This window comes from Polyodon spathula, chromosome 9, assembly GCF_017654505.1.
Source record: "Polyodon spathula isolate WHYD16114869_AA chromosome 9, ASM1765450v1, whole genome shotgun sequence".
Taxonomy (NCBI): Eukaryota; Metazoa; Chordata; class Actinopteri; order Acipenseriformes; family Polyodontidae; genus Polyodon; species Polyodon spathula.
The window spans coordinates 35,442,481-35,467,404 of NC_054542.1; the positions used below are offsets into that span (position 1 = coordinate 35,442,481).

Here is a 24,924-nt window from a genome sequence, read left to right on the forward strand (position 1 = left end):
ACTGAACTTTCTATTTGATATGTCTCACTAAAAATATCTTTAGACATTTAAAGCATCTATTCCATGCTATACTGAGGGATATTTACCATGCAATACAGAGGGCTATTTACCATGCAGTACTGATGGGTATTTACCATGCATTACTGACGGGTATTTACCATGCAATATTGAGGGATATTTACCAATATCGGAATTCTGTATAGTATGGCCAGGGGATATTGGCGCATCACTTGTCCTCATCAGGGATTCTTACTTGGGGCAGAAAAAGCTGCCTGCGAGCTACCATGAGGCTTGCCAGGCTCCGGCCCAGGGCTTGTCCTTGGAAGCCGAAGATCTGGAGCAGCGTACTCGAAACCAGGCGCAGCTCTGAATCCACTGGTTCGGGTAGGAGCACCAACTGCAGTACTCCACCTAGGTACGTCGTCAAGAGGGCTGCCATATTGGCCAGGCGTGTGACTTGCACTTCCACCGAAAATACCTTCTTTAAATGGGTCTCCGTTACCCTGCATTGACCATTAGGACATGCAGGGTCTTTAGGGGATGGTTGAGTCTACTGGTGGAAATTCTGCCAAGCCCAGTACCCAGCATCTTCTAAGGAAGCAAGCAGGGCTGCCTGTTTAAGCACGCTCAGCCCCAAGGTTCCAAGCAGATCGTACTTCTTCTAAGAAGTGGACACTGGATATACACTTGAGCTGCTGGACATTTTAAATATTTTTGCACTTTTGTCTCCTCTTGTTTTTGTTTCAAAATGCCAATGTGTACGCTATCACAGACTTACAGGTCCTCTTAAAGGGAATGTTGAATTATTACTGGTGGTAACCTTACTTCCCCCACTGTTCTTTGAGTGGCTGGGCGCATGATTTTCTATTTGATGAGCGTTAGCCCATGCATGAGACCCAACTTCTAAATCACATTTTCTGTTGCCCTAGCGAAAGCGGCTGTGCACAAATTTGCTAAATAGGGATAAGAAGCCCCATCCACAATTAAAAAAAACCTTGTGCAGAAGGTGGCCATCTCCCTATTAATTCATTGTTGCATTTACTGCTAACTGAGATGGTCACCTGCATAAAAGCCTGCAGCTCTCTGCACTCCAGGTGGGCTGTTCAGAGGAGAGAACAGAGCAAGAGAAAGAGGAGAAAGAAATGAAACGGAAAGTAAAGTAAATTAAATCAAAGAACAGTGAAGGCGATTTGCCCAGCCTGACCTGGATCATATATTTGTAGCATTGTGTTCGTGATTTTTGTTTTTGTTTGAACCTTTTAGTTCGCTCGGTGAGCAAGTGTGTTTTTTTTGTTAAACCTTTTATTTTATTATTGTTGTTTACATAAACGGCGCCACAGCATCTTTTGCCCTGCAGAACTTGTTTGGTTTCTTTCCTGCTTCTGGCCTGACGTCACCACACAGCTACCCTGTCACAGGGCCCTATACATTTTGTTTTGTGATCAAATGCAGGTCATGATTAAACACAACACAAGCTCTGAAATTTATTTTTATTTAATTTATTTAATTTAATTATTTTATAATACACAGTACAAAAGCATGCTGGTTTGAATGGAAGCACATGCAGTATACACAGCATCATTTAAAACACATTAAACATGATTGAAAAAGTAGCATATTCCTTCGAATTTACAAAGATACAACCTGAATTAAGTATATAACAAAACCATGTATGGAGGCAGTTTGCAGCTATCTGCTATCACACAGAGCAATATCATTTCCAGTCGTGATCAGTCGCACCTATTTTATTCCTTTTTTGTGAACTGAGGTATTGCTTGGCATGTCGAAGAATACGGGTCTCTGATCAGCATTTCCTATTTATCCAAGCTGGTGCTGTTTGTTAGAACACAAACTAATGATGCTTCTTTGACAAATACTGCCTCTATGTCAAGGATGATTCGAGTAGTAACATTTTTTTTTTTTAATCTACCTACGAATTATCTTCCTCATCCCCATTAATAATAATATAAAAAAAACTCGTGCAGAAGGTGGCCATCTCCCAAATTAATTAGGGGATTAATTTGTTGCTAATCGGGAGATGCATAAAAGCCTGCAGCTCTCTGCACTTGGGGTGGGTGTTCAGCGGAGGAATGGGACAGCGAGAGGAGAGAGAAATTCAAAAACAAAACCAATATCGGATCATGAAGGCAATTGCCCAGCCCGACCTGGGTTTTGTTGTTTTAGTGTTAATGATTGTTTTTGCTTAAACTTTTATTTCACTCGGTGAGCAAGTGTTTTCTGTTTGTTTTTTAAAATAAACGGCGCACAGTACCTTGCTGTGTCGTTCTTCCTGCATCTGGCCTGATGTCACCACACATCATCCTGTCACAGGATCAAGGTACATGTTTAAACTTCAGGTTTCATTTTTTGGTCATGAAAACAAATGCAACTACAAGCTTCTTACTGCTTAAAGATATAAAAGGAATAGGCATGGATTGGATATGGTCAGAAGTGATATGCAGATTTATGGCATTGTATACACATCTTGGAGGTAAGAAGTAAGTAAGGTATACAGAGTTAGATATCTATTCTATAACTCTGTTACCTTGGTGATACAAGTGATTATATGCCATTATCAGTATGCCACACCTTTTCATTTAAAACGATGGATATCTCAAAGCATTAAGCACACACTCAGTAAGACTTCTGTTCATGTTTACATGTTATCACACTGTAGCCAGACAGCAATTATGGGGTTTCCATGCGGGCCAATTTACATGTGAAATGACGATGCACATTTGGGAGAATTACTCATGTAAATCAGGTTTGCGGCCGAAAAAAACATCCAAGGAGAGGGACAGGGTAAATCTCATTTACTCATGTAAATGACAAAACACACAGGAAAATCTAGGTTATGCCCTTGTTATAGTATCAAAGCTGCTGTTTGACAATAACCTTGCTTTAAAAAAACTATGCTAAACTTAAACACGAAGAGCAAGTGAGCTGTTGAAATGTCTAACTGAATTAACTCCCATCCTTTTTTTCCCCATTCCTTTTTGATCCCAGCTATGTCCAAAGACAACACGTGACTGCTCTCCACGTTAATAAATATGGTTGGTGAACTGGATGTCATGAGCCAGCTTGATCGCACAAAACAGTGCAACAAACATCCAACAAGTTGTTTATGCCTTCTCTGAACTGACCAAATACAATTACAAATGAACGTATTGATTGTGTTGTATTTGTTTGCATCATTAATATTCAACACAACGGTAAATCCAACACAACCTAAAAGAAAGGAGATAAACTCTGATAGCACGGGACTCCTCAGATCACTGCTGTCCAATTGAAACTGGCGGCTGAGGCAACCTTCACAGTGGCCAAGTCTGCTTATAATAAGTGGGTCTGGGCTTGTTTTCTTGAGAGTCGCAGGTTGGAATTTGCATAAACACCCACACTCTAACATGGATTTGCTTGTTTTGGGCTTGTTTCCAAAGGCGGTGCCGCTTTTTTTTTGTCATGAGACTTAGCAACACTGGTAACCTTCCCAGTCTGTCTCACAGGCAGCCACTGATTCTTGAAAATCTAATTTTGTTGTTGACAAGAGTTTGTACCTGTTGGTTAGTTTCACTTTATACCTCTGAGTTAATTTTTAATGAATGAGTCGTAAGATATATATATATATATATATATATATAAGATAAGTACAAGCCTTTGGATTCACTGTGTCCTAAAAGGAGTTCATTAAAAACTGGAGTAAATTATTTGAAAATATGGCCCAGTATGTCCTAATATCAATATGCTGCATATGAATTTAATTAAATTACACAGACTAATTTAAAATGGAACATACATGTACACTGCACCCAAGACAAAAATAAAACAAAGTGATTAGTAATTAGCAAGTGATTAGTAAGTGAATACCACACTGGGTCTTCTAATGTCATACTCCCCTTTACTATGCAGTACGTTCTTCAATGGCAATGGAATCCAATGGCAACTTCCCCAACGTTAAGTTACCTTAAATCCACTTCAATTTTTTCATTGGTCCTCATCTGAATCACGTTCTGAAAGAAAAACATTTAATTCCAAAAATCATTAGACATTCAAAGGGTTTAAACAAAAACAAAAGATCCCTATGGGCATAATGTGAGGGAATTGGTCTGTAAACATGATCTGTATTATTGACATGGCCAGAGGTTAAAACTAAGGTAATGGAACTGTATTGGGGGATTAATAGAATGCTTTTGTGAATTAACTCTAAAGTCACTACATCAAATTGTTTTCATTTCTCAAAGAATAGTGTAAATATAAACATATATTTTTTGTATTTAAAAATAAATACACCAAAAATTGACTTTACTGACACACTACCGGTCACATTTAGGACCCTGGCAGCTGGTTTAGTTTGCTTCCAGTTACCGATTAAACACATTGCATAGAGCTGCACTATTACTTTAAAATGTCTTCAATGAAAGATCGTTAACATTTCTGATAAAGATTGCTCTTTCCAGTACAACAAGGGAACATTTCACTGTCTGTTATTTTTATTTATGTTTTCTTTTCATTATTTTGTTTGAAAATGTATTGATGGTAAAGTAGAATGTCTTTAACCCTATAATGACCATGTAAACAAGCTCATACTGAAGTGTTGTTCTGGGCCCGTGATCAGGTAATAAAAACACACACTTTGTTTCTTTTACTTACTGGGCCACCATACTTTGCAGTACTGCTTGTTAACACATATCACTGGATAGGGGAGGGATTTGATTTCACTGACTGCTTGTTTTTTGTGTTTTTTGTGTGACGTCATTGAGACAGGCATTAACCCTTTGCGGTCCTACGTTGGACCAGGTCCGACATTAAAATGTTCTCTTTCCAGTTCAACATCATCAAAAAGACGTAAAGCATAGGTCTCTAGTCGGAAAACTTTTCAATGAACGAGTGAGACTGATAGGAGCCGAATGAAGTCAAAAAAAAAAAAATACATAAACAAAGGAGGTAGCTGCTTCTGCATTCAGTGCTCAAAGAATATCACGAACATTTGCAGAGCTTTTAGAGATATTATAGTAATACAAGAATGACTTGGATCGCATTACTGAGGAGTTTGGTGATAAAACGAGTGATTGGGAGGGGATTTATCAGTATGCACGTCTACGTGAAAAATACAGCAAACAAGGGGTGGGGCTTGGCTGGAGATACAGTACTGAGTGTCCTTTTGCGAGTCAATGCCTTTTAAACCTGTTTTACTCTGAGAAAAAATAATTAAACAGCGCATGTAAAATAAACAACGCCTTTGAAAATAAATTGGACCTGATGCGCCTGACAAGCACTGAATAAATGGACCGCAAAGGGTTAAGGAAAAAAAAAAAGGGTTTTTGCAGTTACCCATATTGTAAATGCCTATTATTCAGACCTCTTTCAGACCTCTTCTTCGCAACAGACTATTTTAAATCTGCTTTGTGATAACAAGAATATCAATCAATTTTCTGCTCAAAACATGTTAATATTATTATAATTTGTTTATTTAGCAGACACCTTTATCCAAGATGACTTACAGAGACTAGGGGGTACGAACTATACATCAGCTGCAGAGTCACTTACAACAACGTCTCACCCAAAAGATGGAGCACAGGGATGTTAAGTAACTTGCTCAGGGTCACACAATGAGTCAATTGACCAAACACCGACCACATAGCCTCCTTATTACTTTCACTCAGGGGCAACTAAAGCCCCTTTCACACTGGCACTCCTACCCGGGTCCTGGCTAACCAGGTTACAATCCGGTGTAGTGTGAAACCACGCACCTGGGTCGGACCCGGGTTAACCCACGCTGCGTGAGAGTTTCTGTTTATTCTGTTTAGCCATATTTTTGTTGCTTGAGACACATTGCAGCAGGGATGGAGAAACATTTGGGCCGACTGTTCAATCCAGAGTAGCTTGGATGGAAGCGTCAGTAACAAGCTGCTTCCGGGGCATTGATACGCGTATTGTGCACTTGCGTCTGTCACCTAGATCCCCTGCTTTATCAAAAGCAGTGTGAAATCGCGTACCCGACTGTGGCAGTGCGCTCCGCCCATGTGTATTTTGTGTTATATGTTGCGTGTGGTGTGTTAATGTAGGTGTTTAGATGTTGTTGCACGGGATATAAATGGGTCTGTGTAGCACGAGTGATTTAAAACATATAGTTGTATTTAGGCACAGGGATTTCACTATCACTTCACATGCATTTAAGCATTTAATAGTATGTGAGCACGGGGTTGCACAAATGAGTTTACGTGCTGGAGGGGGGAGCACGAGCATACATCTCCCAGACAGGGGAGCCTGAGCATCCAGCGCCCAGACAGGGGGCCGTGGGCCACTCACATGTCCTCACTTTATCGTGATGGTGCAGGATTGACCTCACTAAGAAGAGCGCCCCAAATTCTGTAAAATGGTCAGCTAAGTGTTTGACACGATAAAGCGGATACTTTTCCAAGCTCCTGCGCTACTGTCACTGGATTTCGATAGGGAATTCATCCTCCAGACAAACACCTCTGATGTACACTATACACTAGCAAGAAAATGGCTCAGAGAGAGTGCAAATACTCTGTCATTGAGGAGTGCCTTGCCATTAAATGGGCCATGAACTGTCTTCAATATTATCTCCTAGGGTGATCCTTCACTCTTGTCACATATCATGCTTGTCTTAAGTGGCTATACATGATGAGGGACACGAATGCCTGGATTACTCGGTGGATTCTGGCACTGCAACCCTTTAACTTCACTGTTACACATCGTGTGGGTAAGGACCATCAAAACGCTGACTTTTTTTCAAGAGTGGGAGTCAACTGGGTGAGTTAGGGTTGGCAGAGTGTACCTATGGCTCGACTCTGAGGGGGAGGGATGTGTGACGGGAGTAGGAGTCGCCCCTGTTGTAATTCGCCCTCCCGACCTCTGGCAGCACTGTGTAGGACTGACCGTGATTGGGTCAGGAGGCTGAACTCTGACCAGACTTGTAGTTCTGACGGCCATCTTGGCTTGATGCGGAACCACGCGGCTGAGTCCCATCATTGCAATCAGCTGTGCTGTGCTCGCCAATTGGCTGGCGTGGGGCAGCGTGCTGGTTGCAGGGGCGGGACTCAGCAGTATTTAGGCAGCGCGGTTTTGCCATTTGGACTCCCTGTCCTGAACTAAGACAAGACGTGCTTTTTTTTTTTTTTTTTTTTTATAGTCTGCTGTAATCCACAGAATACTGAAGCTGGTGGATTACCATGGTGAAGGAACCCAAGACTATCCTTTAATCCTCGGACGGCAGCTGAGGGGCAGTGAGAGGAAACCCATACAGCAGCACGGAGAAACTCAGCGCTTTCTTTGTTGTTGTTTTTGTGTAACCGCAATGTTTTTGTTTACCCTGTGTATTTTAAACCTGAGTTTACCATTGCTGGTATTCTATGTAGTTGTTTTTGTTTGTTTTCTGCTATACCGAATTATTTATTTTCGTTGTGTGTTTAAATAAAATCCTGCCCAGACACCATTGCTGGTACTGTGCTCCAGGACTGACCGTCACTTCCGGCTATGTGTGTTGTCATGTCCGGTCCTTCCCTAAGCTCTGCCCACTACCCTCCCACAGTAAGTAGAATAATTACTAAACATAAGTCATACTAATACTGTACCTTACTTTATAGAACACTGATGCTATCACTGTACACTTTCAATTTAGATGCTTTTTATATATTGTGAAGGAGTGTATATACCTGAATGGAAATTGCACTTTTCAGGACCCTTAAGTGTTTGGGAGGCCTGCAGCCATCTCGGCTCTGATACAATATGGAATGGTTCAGAGCCAACATGGACACGTGTTTCCAAACAATAGGAAACAGCTGTGAGCCACTGATCAATTGACTGGGCTATATAAACCCAGTCAAGTCATTCACTTAGGGACGTTACAAAAAATGATGGGTGATGACATGAAGGCCTACCTGCTTGCCTTGTCGTCTCGAGGGGGGGAGGAGCCGCTGTCATCTCCAGGGGGGGAGGAGCCGCTGCCCTCTCCAGGGGGGTAGGATCCACTGCCCTTTCCAGGGGGGGAGGGGCCCCTGTCATCTCCTGTGAGGAAGGAGCCACTGTCATCTCCAGGGGGGGAGAAGTCCCTGCCGTCTTCAGGGGGGAAGGATCCACTGCCGTCTCCAGGGGGGGAGGAGCCACTGCCGTCTCCAGGTGGGGAGGAGCCGCTGCTGTCTCCAGGGGGCAAGGAGCCCCTGCTGTCTCCAGTGAGGAAGGAGCCATTGTCGTCTCCAGGGTGGGAGGAGCCACTGTCATCTCCAGGGGGGGAGGAGCCGCTGCCGTCTCCAGGGGGGGAGGAGCTGATGTCATCTCCAGGGGGGGAGGAGCCGCTGCCCTCTCCAGGGGGGTAGGATCCACTGCCCTCTCCAGGGGGGGAGGGGCCCCTGTCATCTCCTGTGAGGAAGGAGCCACTGTCATCTCCAGGGGGGGAAAAGTCCCTGCCGTCTTCAGGGGGGAAGGATCCACTGCCGTCTCCAGGGGGGGAGGAGCCACTGCCGTCTCCAGGGGGGGAGGAGCCGCTGCCGTCTCCAGGGGGGGAGGAGCCCCTGCCGTCTCCAGTGAGGAAGGAGCCACTGCCGTCTCCAGGGGGGGAGGAGCCACTGTCGTCTCCAGGGGGGGAGGAGCCGCTGCCGTCTCCAGGGGGGGAGGAGCCACTGCCGTCTCCAGGGGGGGAGGAGCCGCTGCCGTCTCCAGGGGGGGAGGATCCACTGCCGTCTCCGGGGGGGAAGGATCCACTGCCGTCTCCAGTGAGGAAGGAGCCACTGTCATCTCCAGGGGGGAGGAGTCCCTGTCGTCTTCAGGGGGGAAGGATCCACTGCCGTCTCCAGGGGGGGAGGAGCCACTGCCGTCTCCAGGTGGGGAGGAGCCACTGCCGTCTCCAGGGGGCAAGGAGCCATTGTCATCTCCAGCGGGGGAGGAGCCCCTGTCATCTTCAGGAGGGGAGGAGCCCCTGCCGTCTTCAGGGGGGAAGGATCCACTGTCGTCTCCAGGGTGGGAGGAGTCCCTGCTGTCTCCAGTGAGGAAGGAGTCCCTGCCGTCTCCAGGGGGGGAGGAGCCACTGTTGTCTCCGGGGGGGAAGGATCCACTGCCGTCTCCAGTGAGGAAGGAGTCCCTGCCGTCTCCAGGGTGGGAGGAGTCCCTGCCGTCTCCAGGGGGGGAGGAGCCCCTGCCGTCTCCAGTGAGGAAGGAGTCCCTGCCGTCTCCAGGGGGGGAGGAGTCCACTGTTGTCTCCGGGGGGGAAGGATCCACTGCCGTCTCCAGTGAGGAAGGAGTCCCTGCCGTCTCCAGGGTGGGAGGAGTCCCTGCTGTCTCCAGTGAGGAAGGAGTCCCTGCCGTCTCCAGGGGGGGAGGATCCACTGTTGTCTCCGGGGGGGAAGGATCCACTGCCGTCTCCAGTGAGGAAGGAGCCCCTGCCATCTCCAGGAGGGGAGGATCCACTGTTGTCTCCAGGGGGGGAGGAGCCCCTGCCGTCTCCAGTGAGGAAGGAGTCCCTGCCGTCTCCAGGGGGGGGAGGAGCCTCTGCCGTCTCCAGGGGGGGGGGTCCACTGTCGTCTCCAGTGAGGGGAGGAGTTGCCGCCGTCTCCAGGGGGGAAGGAGGCGCTTGAGCCAGAAGGGGAGCAGTTGCCGTCCCTATATACAGTGATGAAAGAGGAGAAGCTGAGTCAACGAGGTGAGACGACAGCCCCGACCACCACCCCTGTGTACTAATCTGCTGCCCATAAGTCAGCTTTACAGTATGACATTACTCTATAGACTGAAGAACCCCATCCGCCAATTTTCCTATCGTGTACTTAAAAAATTACTCTCATTATTGAAGACCAAGGTGGACTTCATGTTATCCCTAGGGATTATTAATAGATTCAGCAGCAACTACAATAGCTCCATCTGGCTGGTCCCTAAGAGGCATAAAAGATTGAGATTTAGCATGGATTTCAGGAAGATTAATTGAATCTCAAAGTCTGACCTCTATTCTTACTGATCAATCGAACTTCAGGACTGCTCCGTCTCTCACTGCCTTCCGTTGCCTCCTCAATACCAACCACTTTAGACTGCACTTGTAGATCTTCTGATCTGCCCCTCCTACTAAGCACTGGACTTGCCTGACATAAGCACCACGTTACTGAATGTTCAGCTGATGCACTATCCTTGCAGGTATGAAGTATGGACTTTATATTATTTATGAAAAGTTTTTTTTTGTCAGATATTTAACATTTTAAGAAAGTTAAAATGTATGACGGCAGTAAGCTGCATGCACAGTATGATACAGGGGTGTAGTGAGCGGACCGGACCCTCGCTCTGGTACTGTTTTCTGTAGTGGGGTGCAGCTCTGTCACTTACTATTACCTATTACTAATTATGACAACTACTACTACTACTTATTATTATTATTATTATTATTATTATTATTATTATTATTATTATTATTATTATAGTATATAAAAGTAAACTAGTGTTCTTGTCATATTACTAATAAGAAATACCAATTATTGAAATATTTATTTATACCTGGATCCTTTTCACTGTCACATGTGTTTGTTTTTATCAATGGCACTGTAGTAAAAATGTATAAACACTCATTAGAAATACATATGAAAAAGCTGCTTAACATTAGCACTGCCATAGCCGCTTTTTGAATGGCTTTTGCAATTCAAATTTAAACATCTCCGCTTATGTGAATATCTTGTGCATGTCCATTAAGTGCTACTAAATATTTGAATTAAATACCCATAAAGTGTTTCAGCTGCAAAATTGTAAAAATGAATATGTTATAAGCACTGGTTTCTTCAACCGCCAGACGCGCAGTTTATGCAGAATATTGAAATCAATAAACTATAACCGACAATTTAGTCTGGGCTTTGTAATAAAATCAACATCATAGTGAAATATCGTATTATAATCCTGTTGAGTGCTTGAAACACTGATGATAATCATTCTACACATCATATATTATTATTATTATTTACACTACATTTCTCAGGCAGAACGACTGTGCCACCCTGAGTGTGACGGTGCAAAATAACAAAAAAATGTGAGTACTCTAAGCTCTCTGCACAGAGCAGTGACCATCGGGACTGATGCTAAACAAAAGCTAGAGATTGTTGCATTTTACAACACAACGAAGTACAGTGTGGATATACTGGATCAAATGACATGGCTGTGTCCTGTCAAAGGTGGTACTCGCAGGGGGCCTGTGGCTGTTTTTTTATAATGCTTTGGATCTGGCAGCCATCAACGCTTTGGTTTTGTGCACCGGCAACACAGTCACTCGGAGGGACCTCATTTTGCAGCTAGCCCTGGAGCTACGGCAGAAACATTTTGATAAGAGACACCAAAGCCGGCTGCCAAATGCCCCTGAACCTTCAGCCAGCTCTGTGCCCGCTGGCACACGGAATAAAAGACAATGCCAGGTTGCTAAATGCAATAAAAGCGTAACTTTTTATGTCTGCGCCCGGTGTGAAAAGGCAAGTCTGTGGTAAATGCACTGGTACCATTGAAAAGTGTGTTTTCTGTGTAGATTGTTATTAGAAAGCTATAATAGAACTCTGAATAGACAGACAGGGCCACTGAACTCTACTTCACTCAAAGCGTTGCATATTTTTGTTTTATGCTATTTATATAACTAGTTATTTATATTTTATAATTTTATATGTGCATACAGCTTTCTACATCTGTTTACACAGAAGGTTATTCTGTAAAGTTTATTTTATTACAGTTTTTCATGTTTATGTATATGTGCTCTTTTAGAAAAAATAAGAAAAAAGTTACATTTTCAATGTAAATACAGTGTTTCTGCTCTGAAAACGTTGTGTGTGATGTTGATAAATAAAAATATTAAGTTGTATCCGTTTGATGTTCTGTTTTTCAGTTTCATATCAAAGTTGTTTTTAAGTGGAGCAGCACATTTTTATGGGTGTGGCGGTTGTATGTAGTCCAAAATCTCGGCCGTTCTAGTGTTAAAGGATATGGGACATAATGTAAGCCACTGAGCAATCAGTGTTGCCAGATTGGGCTTGTAATTGTTTTACTGTGCTTGAAAAAATGGCTTTGGGCAGGTGCCTAATTTTTAGGTTAGTTTTGGTCATTTGTGTGGGTATTACATTTGGATATATTTTGAATAGTTTTAAAGTCTTAACAATATTTTTAAGCAACATACTAAGCTATGATACACAACCCTTCATGTTTACATAATTGTTGCTAAAAATTGTAACAATAACACTCATCAATATCTGTGGATATGACATACATTCCACTTTGGACTACAAACGTATTTTAATTTCCCAGAATGCACTTTCTTAAAGGCACAGTGTGGTAACAAGGCGTTATTGCAAATAAAAATGTGTTCTCGAGGGTTTTAATTGATTAAAGAAAATGAATGATTGGTTGGTTGATTTGTATTTCAGGTAAATGTTTAGTTATTAAGTGCATAAAACACAATAAAAAAAGTTAGAATTGCAAATAGTGTAGTTGCCATTTGTTACAACGGGGCACAACATCAGAGGTGATTGTGATGTCACAACATCAGCTCCAGATTCTCAGGAAGAAGTGTGCTGGTTTCTGTAAAAGCAGCTGGCAACCCTGTGAGCAATACTGTGTGGTCAGAATGGGTTCCTATTATTTTCTAGTGCTGTCATTATTTCCTGCCTAAGGGCACCAGCATGTTACTCCCAAATTGTGTGGCTCTCATTACCTATTACAAACATAACACCTTTTTATTTCAAACCTTTTAACTCCTTTTAAAGCTGAAAATATAGCATTTTAGTTCTTGTTGCCAAATGGGAGCTAATCTTCAGTGCTAGTGGCTTGTAATAGATATATGTAACATAGGGCTCTATTCAAAAAAATGTCTCGAGTAAAAACCGTAAAATTCGAACTGATTTAAAAAATATGTTTTATTACAGTCCAGCTATTTTTACATGTAGCAGAATATAGTTTTTCAGCCACACCCAGTACATACCTTAAAGTGGAATTCTTTACTTTCTTAGTTGGTGGAAGAGCCATGTGTCTGAGTAACTATGGTAAGTTTAATTAACTGTGAGGTGTTTCATAGGTTTGTTATAAAGTCCACCTTCTCTGCCTAAAACTGGCTTTTAAAAAAATCAATACTCAAAAGAAGTTTCCATTGTCATCCTTATTCTTTTCCATCAAATGAGCTGACGAGGACTCTATTACATAATCAAATAAAACAAGCATTCATTAGAAATGTAATTTTGATCACAGGGCAAAGCACAAACACCAAGGTTGTAACACTAATGATTATCAGAACTTGAATATGGGGCGCTAGGTGGGCACAAACAGATGCAATCAGACTTGTGAAATGATTTTGATACCATGTTTTGCCCCGAGATTTTACTCCTTCTCTAGTACAAGGTGTCAGACAAAAATTTGGGGAGTAACTTTATTATCATTTTCACCTAAGCAATTGTGAAGATGGGGCACAGGTTTGCCTTTGCAATCTAAACAGACATCCTTAAAGCATGTATTTTCAAAGAGCAAATGTTATTACAGGGAAGCTACTGAACACAAATACACAGCTTGTGAGGAGGAATACAGCTAAGGAGAACTAACAATTAACATAAATTAGGCCATTAAAAGCACAAACAGAATGCCATACTGTCCCCTAAAAACAGAAGAGAAAGGTGCTGAGAACAACATTACATAGCTACACAGGTCTAGGAAAAATGGTTTCATTCAAAACTGCAGACCATAGTATAGTACATCTTGTTGCCAGCTTAACTGAAGAGGCCTTGCTTTGCCTCCGTTTAATTACTCTGGAACAATGCAGGGACTATGGGGTTCCCCTTATGAGGTATTGTTGGCCTTGCTGTCAAGCTGTTTTATGAAGGGACCTGAAGTAAGCCTCGAGATGGGTCCTGTGCCAATCAAGGGAGGGTACAAGAGCCAGAAAGAGGTGAAAAGGCTATGGGGAGGGAAGCAATGAAGGAATGGCCTGGTGACATGATGATACTGGGATTTGACGGGATGGGCAGCTGGGAGGCCTTTGCCATGCAGCTCACAACACTTGCTCAGCTGCATGGCTGGACTGACAGTGAGAAGGCCAGCAGACAGACCGCTGCATTGAGGAGTGATGTGCAGCTTGTCCTCCTGAACCTTCCCCCAGACTGCTTGGGGAAAGCTCAGATTGCGGCAACGCCTGTACCAGAAGAGAGAAGGCCTGGACAGCTTGGCTTCGGAGCTCATGAGGGAGAGCTGGTGGGCCTACATGTCCTCCAATCCCACTGAACAGAAAGAGCAACCACGTCTACAATTTACTGAAGCGATGTACCCCAGGGAGATGTGGAAACACTGTACACTGTACTCTGCTTAACCCAAGAATGGGACAAAGTGACGGCCGAGGAGGAGACTTGCCCTGCGCACGCCTGTGTTGAAAGTGGTCAGCCAGGCCTTGCAACGCCAGTGTCCAGCAACCTCTGCTCCAATACCCGAAAACAAGCTGCCTCAGCTGTCAGGAAACGGTGTGGACCCCCTGCCGAGTACCCAACACCTGTACCAACCCGGTTGCGCTGCCCAATAGTTTTTGTTTATAGAAATTTTAAGAGCGAAAATGTATGACGACGGTAAGCCTATGTCATGCTGCCTGCACATGGGGTGTAGTGAGCGGACCGGTCCCTCGCTCTGGTACTGTTTTCTGTAGTGGTTGCAGCTCTGACACTTATTATTACCAAAGCCAGCAATTGTTTTTTGGTATTTAAGCTCATACTTCATAATTATTGGAGGTCTTTTATTGCAAAGCATTTTCATTTTTAATATACAGTAGCAGTCTCAATAATATAGTAAATCATTTTCTGTTAGTTTTGTAATGTAATGTGAACAACCTACAACTATCGTCAAACATTTTGCATCACCCTATATAATTAATTAATTTTGCTTCATAAAGTCGAATGAAACCTGCTGAATAATATTACGCTGACATATTGAATTACATACCGCTTTGTAGTTTTCCTTATACTTAACGAAAAACTGACAAATTAGAAAATGCGACATTTCAAAATCTAACATGAAATATCATATAACTATTATGGCTTCCATTAGACTTTTGCAATATCCTTTTGTAGTTTCTTTGAATATATGGTATTAAATAAAATATCTAAATTATGTTCAAATAGTTGTTTTTAAAATCGTGTTTCGATCTTAAAATTGTAGGTGATGCTAAACTTTTGGCCACAGCTGTAGCATACAGTAGCTACAACCCTAACCCTTCCAGAATGTATCTTTGCATCAGCACTATTCACAGAGTTCTGACTGGTGTTTCGGATTCACTTTACCATTTTAGCTGAACCCACATTTCGTAAATTCTTGAATTAAATAATAACATACCTTCGGTCGCACACACATCCCTTTGTTCCGTTTGAACCTTCTGGTAAGACTGCGAGGAAAGACAAGCTGCACCTGCGAGGGAAAACAAAATTTATAACCAAGTGAGGATGTATGTAAGGATTATTCTACAACTGATGTACAGCACCAGATTTTTTTTTATTTGTATTGCTTAAAAACGACAATTAAAACAAAAGTTTATTAATTTGCTGTGTGCGGTCTTTCGGAATATATGTGTGTATTTCAAACCCGACACAAGAAAAGATTCTCTTACAAAAATACATGCTCTGGAATACATAACTTCACACAGGTATCAAGTACGTACTTTATATTATTTAGGAAAAAAGTTTTTTTATTTTAATTTTAAGAAAGCTAAAATGTACGACGGCGCTAATCCTATGTCATACTGCATGCACAGTATGGTACAGGGGTGTAGTGAGCGGACCGGACCCTCGCTCTGGTACTGTTTCCTGTAGTGGGGTGCAGTTCTGTCACTTATTATTACCAAAGACAACATTTTATTTTGGTATTAAACTTATTAGACACATTTCCTGGATCCCTGCCTCAGCTTACATTCGTCAATGGTGCATAGCCTAATATTAACTACTATCACTCACTGGCAGACAGCTCACAGTGCATTACGCCTCAGTTACACAGCATAGGCTAGTGGGTTTGAATCTTTCACTCTAGAAGCGATGAGTTAAGCATCTTTCTTTCTGATAGCCTACCCTATGTAAAAAGAGCCATAGCTACATATCTGGTTTTATTTACTATACATGATTTATTATTAATAGTGTAGTCCACATCCACTCGATAAAAAATAAAAATCAGGATATTATTTTTTATAACCATGCTTTCCAATGCCCAAAGGCTGTGAAAGTCTTCCTTCATCACACATTCATGTCTTTTTATCCAACGATACCATATGAAGAATTGTTTAACCTTTCAGTTTTCACTTTCTTAATTATACTGTATCACAGCTGATGAAATTCAACCCATAATTTACTGTATGTGCTGTTAACACAGACTCCTTGAAATTAATAGTAAAGGCTAGATTTGTTCATTTTAATGCAATGCCTCCCTCACTTTGCTCCAGCTTCAGGAAACATTCAATGTCACGTCTGGTTAAAAGAAGTTAAAAAAGATTGTCTTAAATTCCAAAAGTTCTTCCAAATGCTGTGGAGATGACCTTTAGCATGTAGTGCTACACAGGTCACAACTCTGGCTTAATAATACATACTTATGAAAGAACATTATTTTATTTTATTTGGGGGGGGGGGGGGGGGTGAAACTGTGTTACTAATGGTGGGTCTTTGTTTAAATACAAGTTTGCTAAGATGTTTATTTATTTATTTATTTAATCACAAAGCTCAATATAAATCTGGGTTAGCACTCTGAACCTGTTTCCAGTCCTTTGTGTTACAATTACTTTTACTTTTATGACATTCCCATTTTGATAACAGTACAAATAAATGGTATGAAGCTGTATATGTTTGCATTACTTCTTTTTTATTGCAATCAGTAAAGTCACAAACGTTAGGCTGCAATGCATAGCAGGTTTTACTCCTTGTGTGATTCATATTTTTTAAACTTAACATAAAGTACATCAAGTACAATTCTTACCTAAGTTTATTACATGACTTTATATTTGATAATATCCATATGAAGACCCAGCTGTGCTACATGACTTGTTGTGGCGGCACTAGTTTGCAGGCCTGAATCAAAATGGTCTTAGGACAGACTTGTTAATGTGTTTAAGAAAATACTGTTGCATTAAAACAGCTGTACAAAATGTCAAAGACAACAAGATTTGCCTAACATTTTCAGATACTGGTTGACTTGATGAGGACGTGTTGGGTTCTCATAGTCAGAACCTTCATGTTACACAAAAGACAATTAAAATATTCCTACCTTTTGACTGTGAAAAATAGTTATAACCCAACAGTATCAGCGCTACCAGTACTGCCAGAAGCACCAGTATCAGTACCAATATATGGGAACGTCCACCTAAAAATAAACACAAGTAAAATAATTACTAATTAATCAAACAATACAAATAGCAGTTTAAAGTGCTTGTAATACAGACTGAGTTGGATTTGGAGCTTTTAGAGACTAAAACACCTCATCAAAGGCACCTGATTCACACCTGTAAAAGCCCCAGTGGTTACTGTAGCACCCCACCAAATTGGATCAGAATTTGCAATAACCCTTGTTCTTCACAAAGACCCCAGAATCCAGAGCAAGGCCTGAGGAACTGACATATCACCATGATGGGAGACCTTTTTTATATCTGCAGTTTTCCTGCCTGTGGAACATATTTCAAAAAGTCTTTCACTCGGGAGTCATTTTAAAGATTTTTTCATTATTTATTATTTTTTTTTTAATGAATGAAACTTTATTTAAAGATCAACTTGGGAGGGATCTGAAACTTGACAGTTATCTTGACTAATGTATTCTTCTTGTTGTTTAGAATCATTTTCAGTTTTGATAATTCTGTATATTCAACAGTAATCTTTATATAAGTGTGAATTACACAGTGTTTAGTTTTCTTTCATCTGGAATTCTATGAGAAAATCAATGTGCATGAAGCAGTATGGGAAGAGCCATTTACTGATATACAGCTCATCAACTGGATAAGAAGACCAGTGTGAGAGATTTGAAATGAGCATGAACCACTCTAGAGGGTTGTGCACTGTAGTCAAATAGTTCACATATGTTTATTTAAGGTTCAGACATTGGGCTCTGTGTACTAATATTACTTACATGTTCGTAAATACTGCGAATTCGTAGCCTCTGTCCTTCATATAATTTTTGAGTGCAATGTGCTAAACAGTTTTTTTTTTTTTTGTGAACAGCTACCGTAATATTACCGCAAGTTTCCAAACAGCATAAATTACTGCTCATTATACAGGAGAGATAGGAGTTTGCATCTGATCATAAATAGATTCGCAAAACCGAAAGTCAAGATTGAGAACTTCCTTCTGGCAAAGATAAGAAGGAAAACAAAAGTACCTGTTACTTAGTGAAATGGAAAAAAAAAAAATCATCTGGAAATATTATTTAACTCTTCGCAGGGACAAAAAAAAACATTTAAAAACTAAACATGGAAAGAAATAACTAACGAAATTAATTCACTGGGACCAGTGACACAGCGAGGATTTGCTGGGCCCTGGTGCAAGACTGCAAAATTACCCCCCCCCCCCCAACCGTTAATCAGGAATAAATGATAATACATCAAGGGTAAGCCCAGAACTTCGGTATTGCATACAAAAGTAGTTTGAAATGAACTGTCGTAACTAAATTACCGCAGAAGGGATGAAACTAAGTTACTGGAGTGAAATTGATTTCGATACATCGCAGAAGGTCTACAAAGTCACAAAAACCTACAAAAAGTCAAGACACGAAAGAAAAATCAATGATAGAGCCCATAATCAGAATACACAGATCAAATTATATATATATATATATATATATATATATATATATATATATATATATATATATATATATATTGTTTAGAGGTGTCAGAAAGTTTGGAGAAAAAAAAAAAACCTAACACTGTATCCTTCACATTTATATTTGTAGATGTTTTTATTCTCCCTCATTTCATCATGTACTGCTATTCTCTTAATTTAAAAAAAATGGTTGAATTAAAATTAGCTTCCTATTTTTTTTTTCTTCCCTCGTAACTGTTTTTGCATGGTGGCTGGTATGAGGCACTGTTTTATGATTAGCACACCTGCATTTCTGATTGAAAAAAGAAAAAGATTTTCTATGCCAGAAAATTTCTGTGAATTTCTGCAGACTCCTGGAGGGACTGGTGATTAAACATGTGAGCTTGTGATTAAAAAGAATGTAGTACTGGAAGTAAAGATGCATGCAAAATACAATTCAAGTCGGTGAGTAGCAAAGCTTCTTGTTACATGTAGTTGTATACTGTTTCATACATGCTAACATTCTAAGAATAAAATATTGTTAAATATTGAACACTTGACTTGGCATGTTTTATGTTTATAAAAGTATTACATAAAGGTTGGGCCCACAATAAGGTCCTACACCTGGGCCACCACCTCTTCTTCTGCCACTGATTGGGGGATAAAATGTCATTTCAGGTAGGATTTGATCGTAATCACTTTACCATGTGTGCTCCAGTATAAGTCAAGAAATTTAAACCCAAAACACAATCCTGAAGTTGGTGTGGTCAACTAATACACAAGCAAACATATGACCCGATCTATAATTTATAGTAAAAGCCTATATTTACTGATTGCGATGACTGGCGGCAGCATGAACGCTATGGAGGGGCATAATAATAATAATAATAATAATAATAATAATAATAATAATAATAATAATAATAATGTTACCTTTTCTAGTGCGTGACCCTGCAGCATACTGCTTCTGTGGGAAACAGCAGCACCTCCATTGCTGTGGGCAAATCCTTGTTGCCCTTGTTGCCAGAGCAAACAGTGACACTGTTTATATATATATATAAAAAAATGAATCCCGGGATTATTTACATCCAGGAGCTGTCACGTAAAACATAGACGCAGTTTCACTGAATTACAGCCAGACCACACCACCCCCCACATTCCACTGAAATACATACTTCCGTGTGGGCTAGGAAGGAGGTGGGGGTGGGTCTTGTATACTAAAATAATACAATTGTAAGCTATACATAAAAAACCAAAACATTAACATGTACTGTATTGTAATAGGCGTCAAAATTACGCGTCTGGCGGTTCTAGGTAGAAGTGGTTATAAAATTGTTATATTTGCAAATCTGCTCAAATGCCGTCAGGATATGTAATAAATATATTTATGGAAAAAAAATGTATACCCGAATCTCGCCCTCACAATGGGGGGGGGGGGGGGGGGGGTGGGGGGCGACTTTTACTTGAGCAAATACATTAAACTAAGGCCTAAGCTTTGCTATATTTCTAAAATGATAAAAGGAGAAGCTATAGTAGTATTATGTGAAGTAAGTTTCGTTTTATCTAAAATCTGATGATGCAAGCAAAGCAGAGACAGTACTGAGTACAACAGACAGAGAGTTTTGAATCTGTAAGTGCACCACATGATGCCAGGAATTGCTACCCAAGGCTGACATATGAATGTAAAACAGCAAGGCTCCCAAGTGGCACATCCAGTAAAGGCGCTCTGCGTGAGTGCAGAATGCACCCTATAGCCTGGACATCGCCAGTTCGAGTCTGGGGGGCTATTCCACAGCTGGCTGTGGGCGGGAGTTCCCAGGCCTGCGGGCTTGCCTGTTAGCTGCCAGGGAGCTGCGTTGTCCTAAGCTGTAGCTCCTGGGTGGCTGCATGGTGAATCCGCAGTGTGTAAAGAAGTGGTCAGCTGACAGCACACGCTTTGGAGGACAGCATGTGTTCATCTTTGCTGCTCCCAAGTCAGCACAGGGGTGGTAGCAGTGCACAGAGCCTAAATAATAATTGTCCATTTTCAAATTGGGAGAAAATAAAAATAATTGACTACAACTAAATTAAAAAAAAAATAATAATAATTTATGTAAAACAGCAAGGCACCCAAAACTGCAACAAAGAACTTTGATGATAAAGAATCTCCCATTGGTTCAACTACTTACCTGGGACAAAGCAGTTTTTAACAGGGTCACTTCTCTCCTCACTCTTGGGGTTGCTGAAAATGCATATGTATTCTATGTTACGGTTCTCTTCTTTTGAAAATGTCACATTTTTTTCCTCACTGATCCCACGATTGTTCTCACGATCTTCCCATCTGTAGTGGTTGCCCAGGCTCTCATCTCCCTCACAGAGCAGAGTGACATTAGAATCATTGACAGTGCAGATTACATTCGGTTTGGAAACACGTCCTGTAGAGAATTGGATTTTATATTATAATTATGTGTCAACAAATAACACTCAATCTTACATAACACACTTTATTGTCGTGAAATATATATTTTATATGGGAAAATAGTGGGAATGGACAGCTATTAAATAGATAATGAACAGTGTAAATTGATATAGATTTCATGAATCAACATATATTTTTTTCAATGTTAAGACTGTAGATTTTTGTGCACCATAATAAAATTATACAGAACTTGGCTTGATCTTGTTTTCCATTGTGTAATACCTGGCTACGACTCTCAGCTACATCACCTCTCAGCTACACCACCCCTCATCTACATCACCTCTCATCTACATCACCTCTCAGCTACACCACCCCTCATCTACATCACCCCTCATCTACATTACCCCTCATCTACATCACCTCTCAGCTACATCACCCCTCAATTACATCACCTCTCATCTACATCACCTCTCAGCTACATCACCTCTCAGCTACATTACCCCTCATCTACAATATCCCTCAGCTACATCACCCCTCAACTACATCACCCCTCAACTACATCACCCCTCAACTACATTACCCCTCATCTACATGACCTCTCAGCTACATCACCTCTCATCTACACCACCCCTCATCTACATCACCCCTCAACTACATCACCCCTCAACTACATCACCCCTCATCTACATCACCTCTCAGCTACATCACCCCTCATCTACATCACCCCTCATCTACATCACCTCTCAGCTACATCACCCCTCATCTACATCAACTCTCAGCTACTTCACCTCTCAGCTACATCACCCCTCATCTACATCACCTCTCATCTACATCAGTCCTACATTAGACAGACATTATAACATAAGATTCGGATTCACTCAATTTGTGCTAAAGATGATCCTTCAGCTTCAACACAAGTGGATAAGTAGTTTTCTAAATATATGTCAAAATGTAAATGAGACAAGCAGGCAGACAGGTGTAGAGAAAAAACAGCCTCTATTTCACCCAGTATAGTGGTCCTTCCAAAGCTGCATCACTGGAGGACTAGTCCTTCCGGATATTGAGCTATGGCCAAAAGTTTTAGGATTGAAACATAATTACAACTATATGAACATAATTTAGATTTTTTATTCTACATCATGTAATCAAAGAAACTACCAAACGATATCGTAAAAGTCTACCGGAAGCCATAATAATAGTACAGTATTTCATGTTAGACTTTGAAATGTCAATTTTTTTAATTTGTCAGTTTTTCATTAAGTATATGAAAAACTACAAAGCAGTATATAATTTAATATGTTAACGCAACATTATTCAGCAGGTTTCATTCAACTTTATGAAGAAAAACTTCTTAATTCTTCAGGGTGATGCAAAAGGTTTGGCCGTTTATGATGTACAATAGGTATTGGAAGGTTTACAACCAACAGGAGGTATACCCCCCTCCACTATATTTACCAGCCTGAATATGCATCGCAGGCTGGTAATAATTAGGGCCTGGTGGAGGAATGATGCGTGAAAGCTTTGCATATAGTGTTTTGTACCTCAAAACATCTTTCAAATATAAATGTTGCTGCTACGGATTCTTTTGACCAGGACACCAGGGTGCATTTATCATTTTACATTAAATTAAATAAACAAAACAAAACATAACAAACAAACAAACAAACAAACTTACTGTACACTTTTATTTTGAATTTCCAGTACTGGAGAAGTTCATTAATCTGTACTTCTGCTGTGTACAATCCATCCCACTTATCTGTGATATTATTCATTGTCAGACACCCATTTTCAATGTTTAATTCCATCTGATTCTTGAAATCCCCATAATACATTATTGTTTTAAATGAATCATATTCTGCAACTTTATTGTTGCCCAACTTCCATGAAATTTCTTCCAATTTGCCATTGAAGACTGGACATAAAACAATGTCATCATTCTGTAAGCCATCAATGTTTTTAATTTCACCTAAAACAAACAAAGAAACAAATAAATAGATAAACAATCAAGCATGTGCCACATACAGTCTGATGTGTTGTCATGAACAAATTTTGCAATGTGCTGATCAATTTAAATAAACTCATAATAAAGCTTTTACCACCCATGGATATGCACTTATTTTCAGGGGTAATCGTGGATAAACACGGGTACAACACAGGCTGAATTGCCATTGATGTAAAATGCTCAAAAAAAAAAATAAACCAGCTGTGGCTTATCACAGCAGAGTATAGCTTGATCAATTCAACCCCTGAGGTGTTAACAGTTTCTCATATTTTAAAATAATGAATACTTAAGAGCTCCAGGTAAAAGTAAGCACAGTTTGGAACTAATACAAATACCGTAAATTAGGGCCAGTAAATAAAACGAAAAAAAAAAAAAAAAAAAAAAAAAAGAGGACATGGGAAATTTAAGTGCAGCTGTCCCGGGTTTAGATTTACCTGTCTGCAGGCTGGCTGTTAAGTTAAAAACACCAATAGTTTAGTTCATTCGTTTATTTAATGATTGATATTTGGATTAAGAAGAACAAATATATTTTAAGTTCAATATATTTGGGATTCGTATTCTACGCAACTACCAGGGACCAAAAATTTCCGGACGTTTCCAAGGGGTCTAGGTTGTGCAGCTCGCTGACGCCCTGGTAATATGAAATTAGTTTAAAAAATAAAGAAAAACAAAAAAAAAAAATTAAAAAAAAAAATATATATATATATATCTATATATATATAATATATATATATCTATATATCTATATATATATATGTATATGTGTGTGTGTGTGTGTGTGTGTGTGTGTAATACGAAATATGTGTATAGTAAGCAGCAGAAATATTTTCAGTTGTTTAGTGTTTTTTTTTTTTTTTTTTAAAGAAATGTATCAAGTTAGAATTGTTCTAGTTAATAAATAAGGCAGTGTATTGTAGTGGAGTTGTAAATCTATCGGAGTGAAGGCTTTCGGCTTCAAACAGGAAAACTACACTTGAGCGTAGTTATTTTGAAGGTCCTTATTATCAGTGCAAATCTACTGCCAGTAAAATACCCTAAAAAGACTGCTGCCTGACAGTAATTTAACATCAGGGCAGAAGAGAAAGAGAACGTGCAGCTGCAGCTGAAAAGAAAACTCCTTATACTGGTACCTTATTGGAATTATTATGACATATTTTTACGACTACACGAAGTTACCATAATTTAACAACTAGCCAACTATATTTCACAACAATATTTATTTGTACACACACACACACACACACACACACACACACACACACACGTATATATGCCACGCCTAAAGCTTCCGTTTTTTCATCTCCGAAACAAGCGTTTGAGGTCTATTTTAATGGCATGGTCAAGTAGAACTTAACTAGATTTGAATGTTTACGACTACAAAAAAAAGTGTAACAACAGGTTTTCATAATTTGCAGTAAATACGTCGGTACAATAAAAACATATAAACGTACCTGTTATGTGCTGCACCAGCAGTAGTATGCAAAGGCTGACACGTAAGGTTCTTCTTAGCATTCTTTGTGTTTTTATTAATATAAAAATTTATATTTATGGCACTGCGCAGACGACTATTTACTGCTGTTCACTTGACAATGGCAAGTAATGCAAAATGGTCGATAGATCAATGTGAAAGTGAAAATGAAACCTTAACACACTGTCCTTCTGTCTTAATTGTTATTATTGTAGATTAATCTAATTTAATTTAGACAATACGCATTATTCAAAATATAGAACTCCGATGTTATAACATAAATGAATAAATAAAAATATCTACA

At 40.3% G+C, this 24,924-nt stretch overlaps 2 protein-coding genes across 2 annotated transcripts; both read right to left on the reverse strand.

Moving 5' to 3' along the window:
• Positions 1-3,475: 3,475 nt before the first annotated feature.
• Positions 3,476-8,915, reverse strand: LOC121321083 (basic salivary proline-rich protein 1-like). Its single transcript, XM_041259991.1, has 3 exons — positions 8,873-8,915; positions 7,902-8,619; positions 3,476-4,007 (listed from the first exon to the last, which is right to left on the reverse strand). The coding sequence occupies exons 1-3, from the start codon at positions 8,913-8,915 to the stop codon at positions 4,001-4,003; spliced, it is 768 nt and encodes a 255-aa protein (XP_041115925.1). The 3' UTR covers positions 3,476-4,000.
• Positions 8,851-24,924, reverse strand: LOC121320728. Its single transcript, XM_041259310.1, has 6 exons — positions 24,604-24,924; positions 22,826-23,116; positions 20,921-21,166; positions 17,230-17,325; positions 15,322-15,393; positions 8,851-9,615 (listed from the first exon to the last, which is right to left on the reverse strand). The coding sequence occupies exons 1-6, from the start codon at positions 24,662-24,664 to the stop codon at positions 8,945-8,947; spliced, it is 1,437 nt and encodes a 478-aa protein (XP_041115244.1). The 5' UTR covers positions 24,665-24,924; the 3' UTR covers positions 8,851-8,944.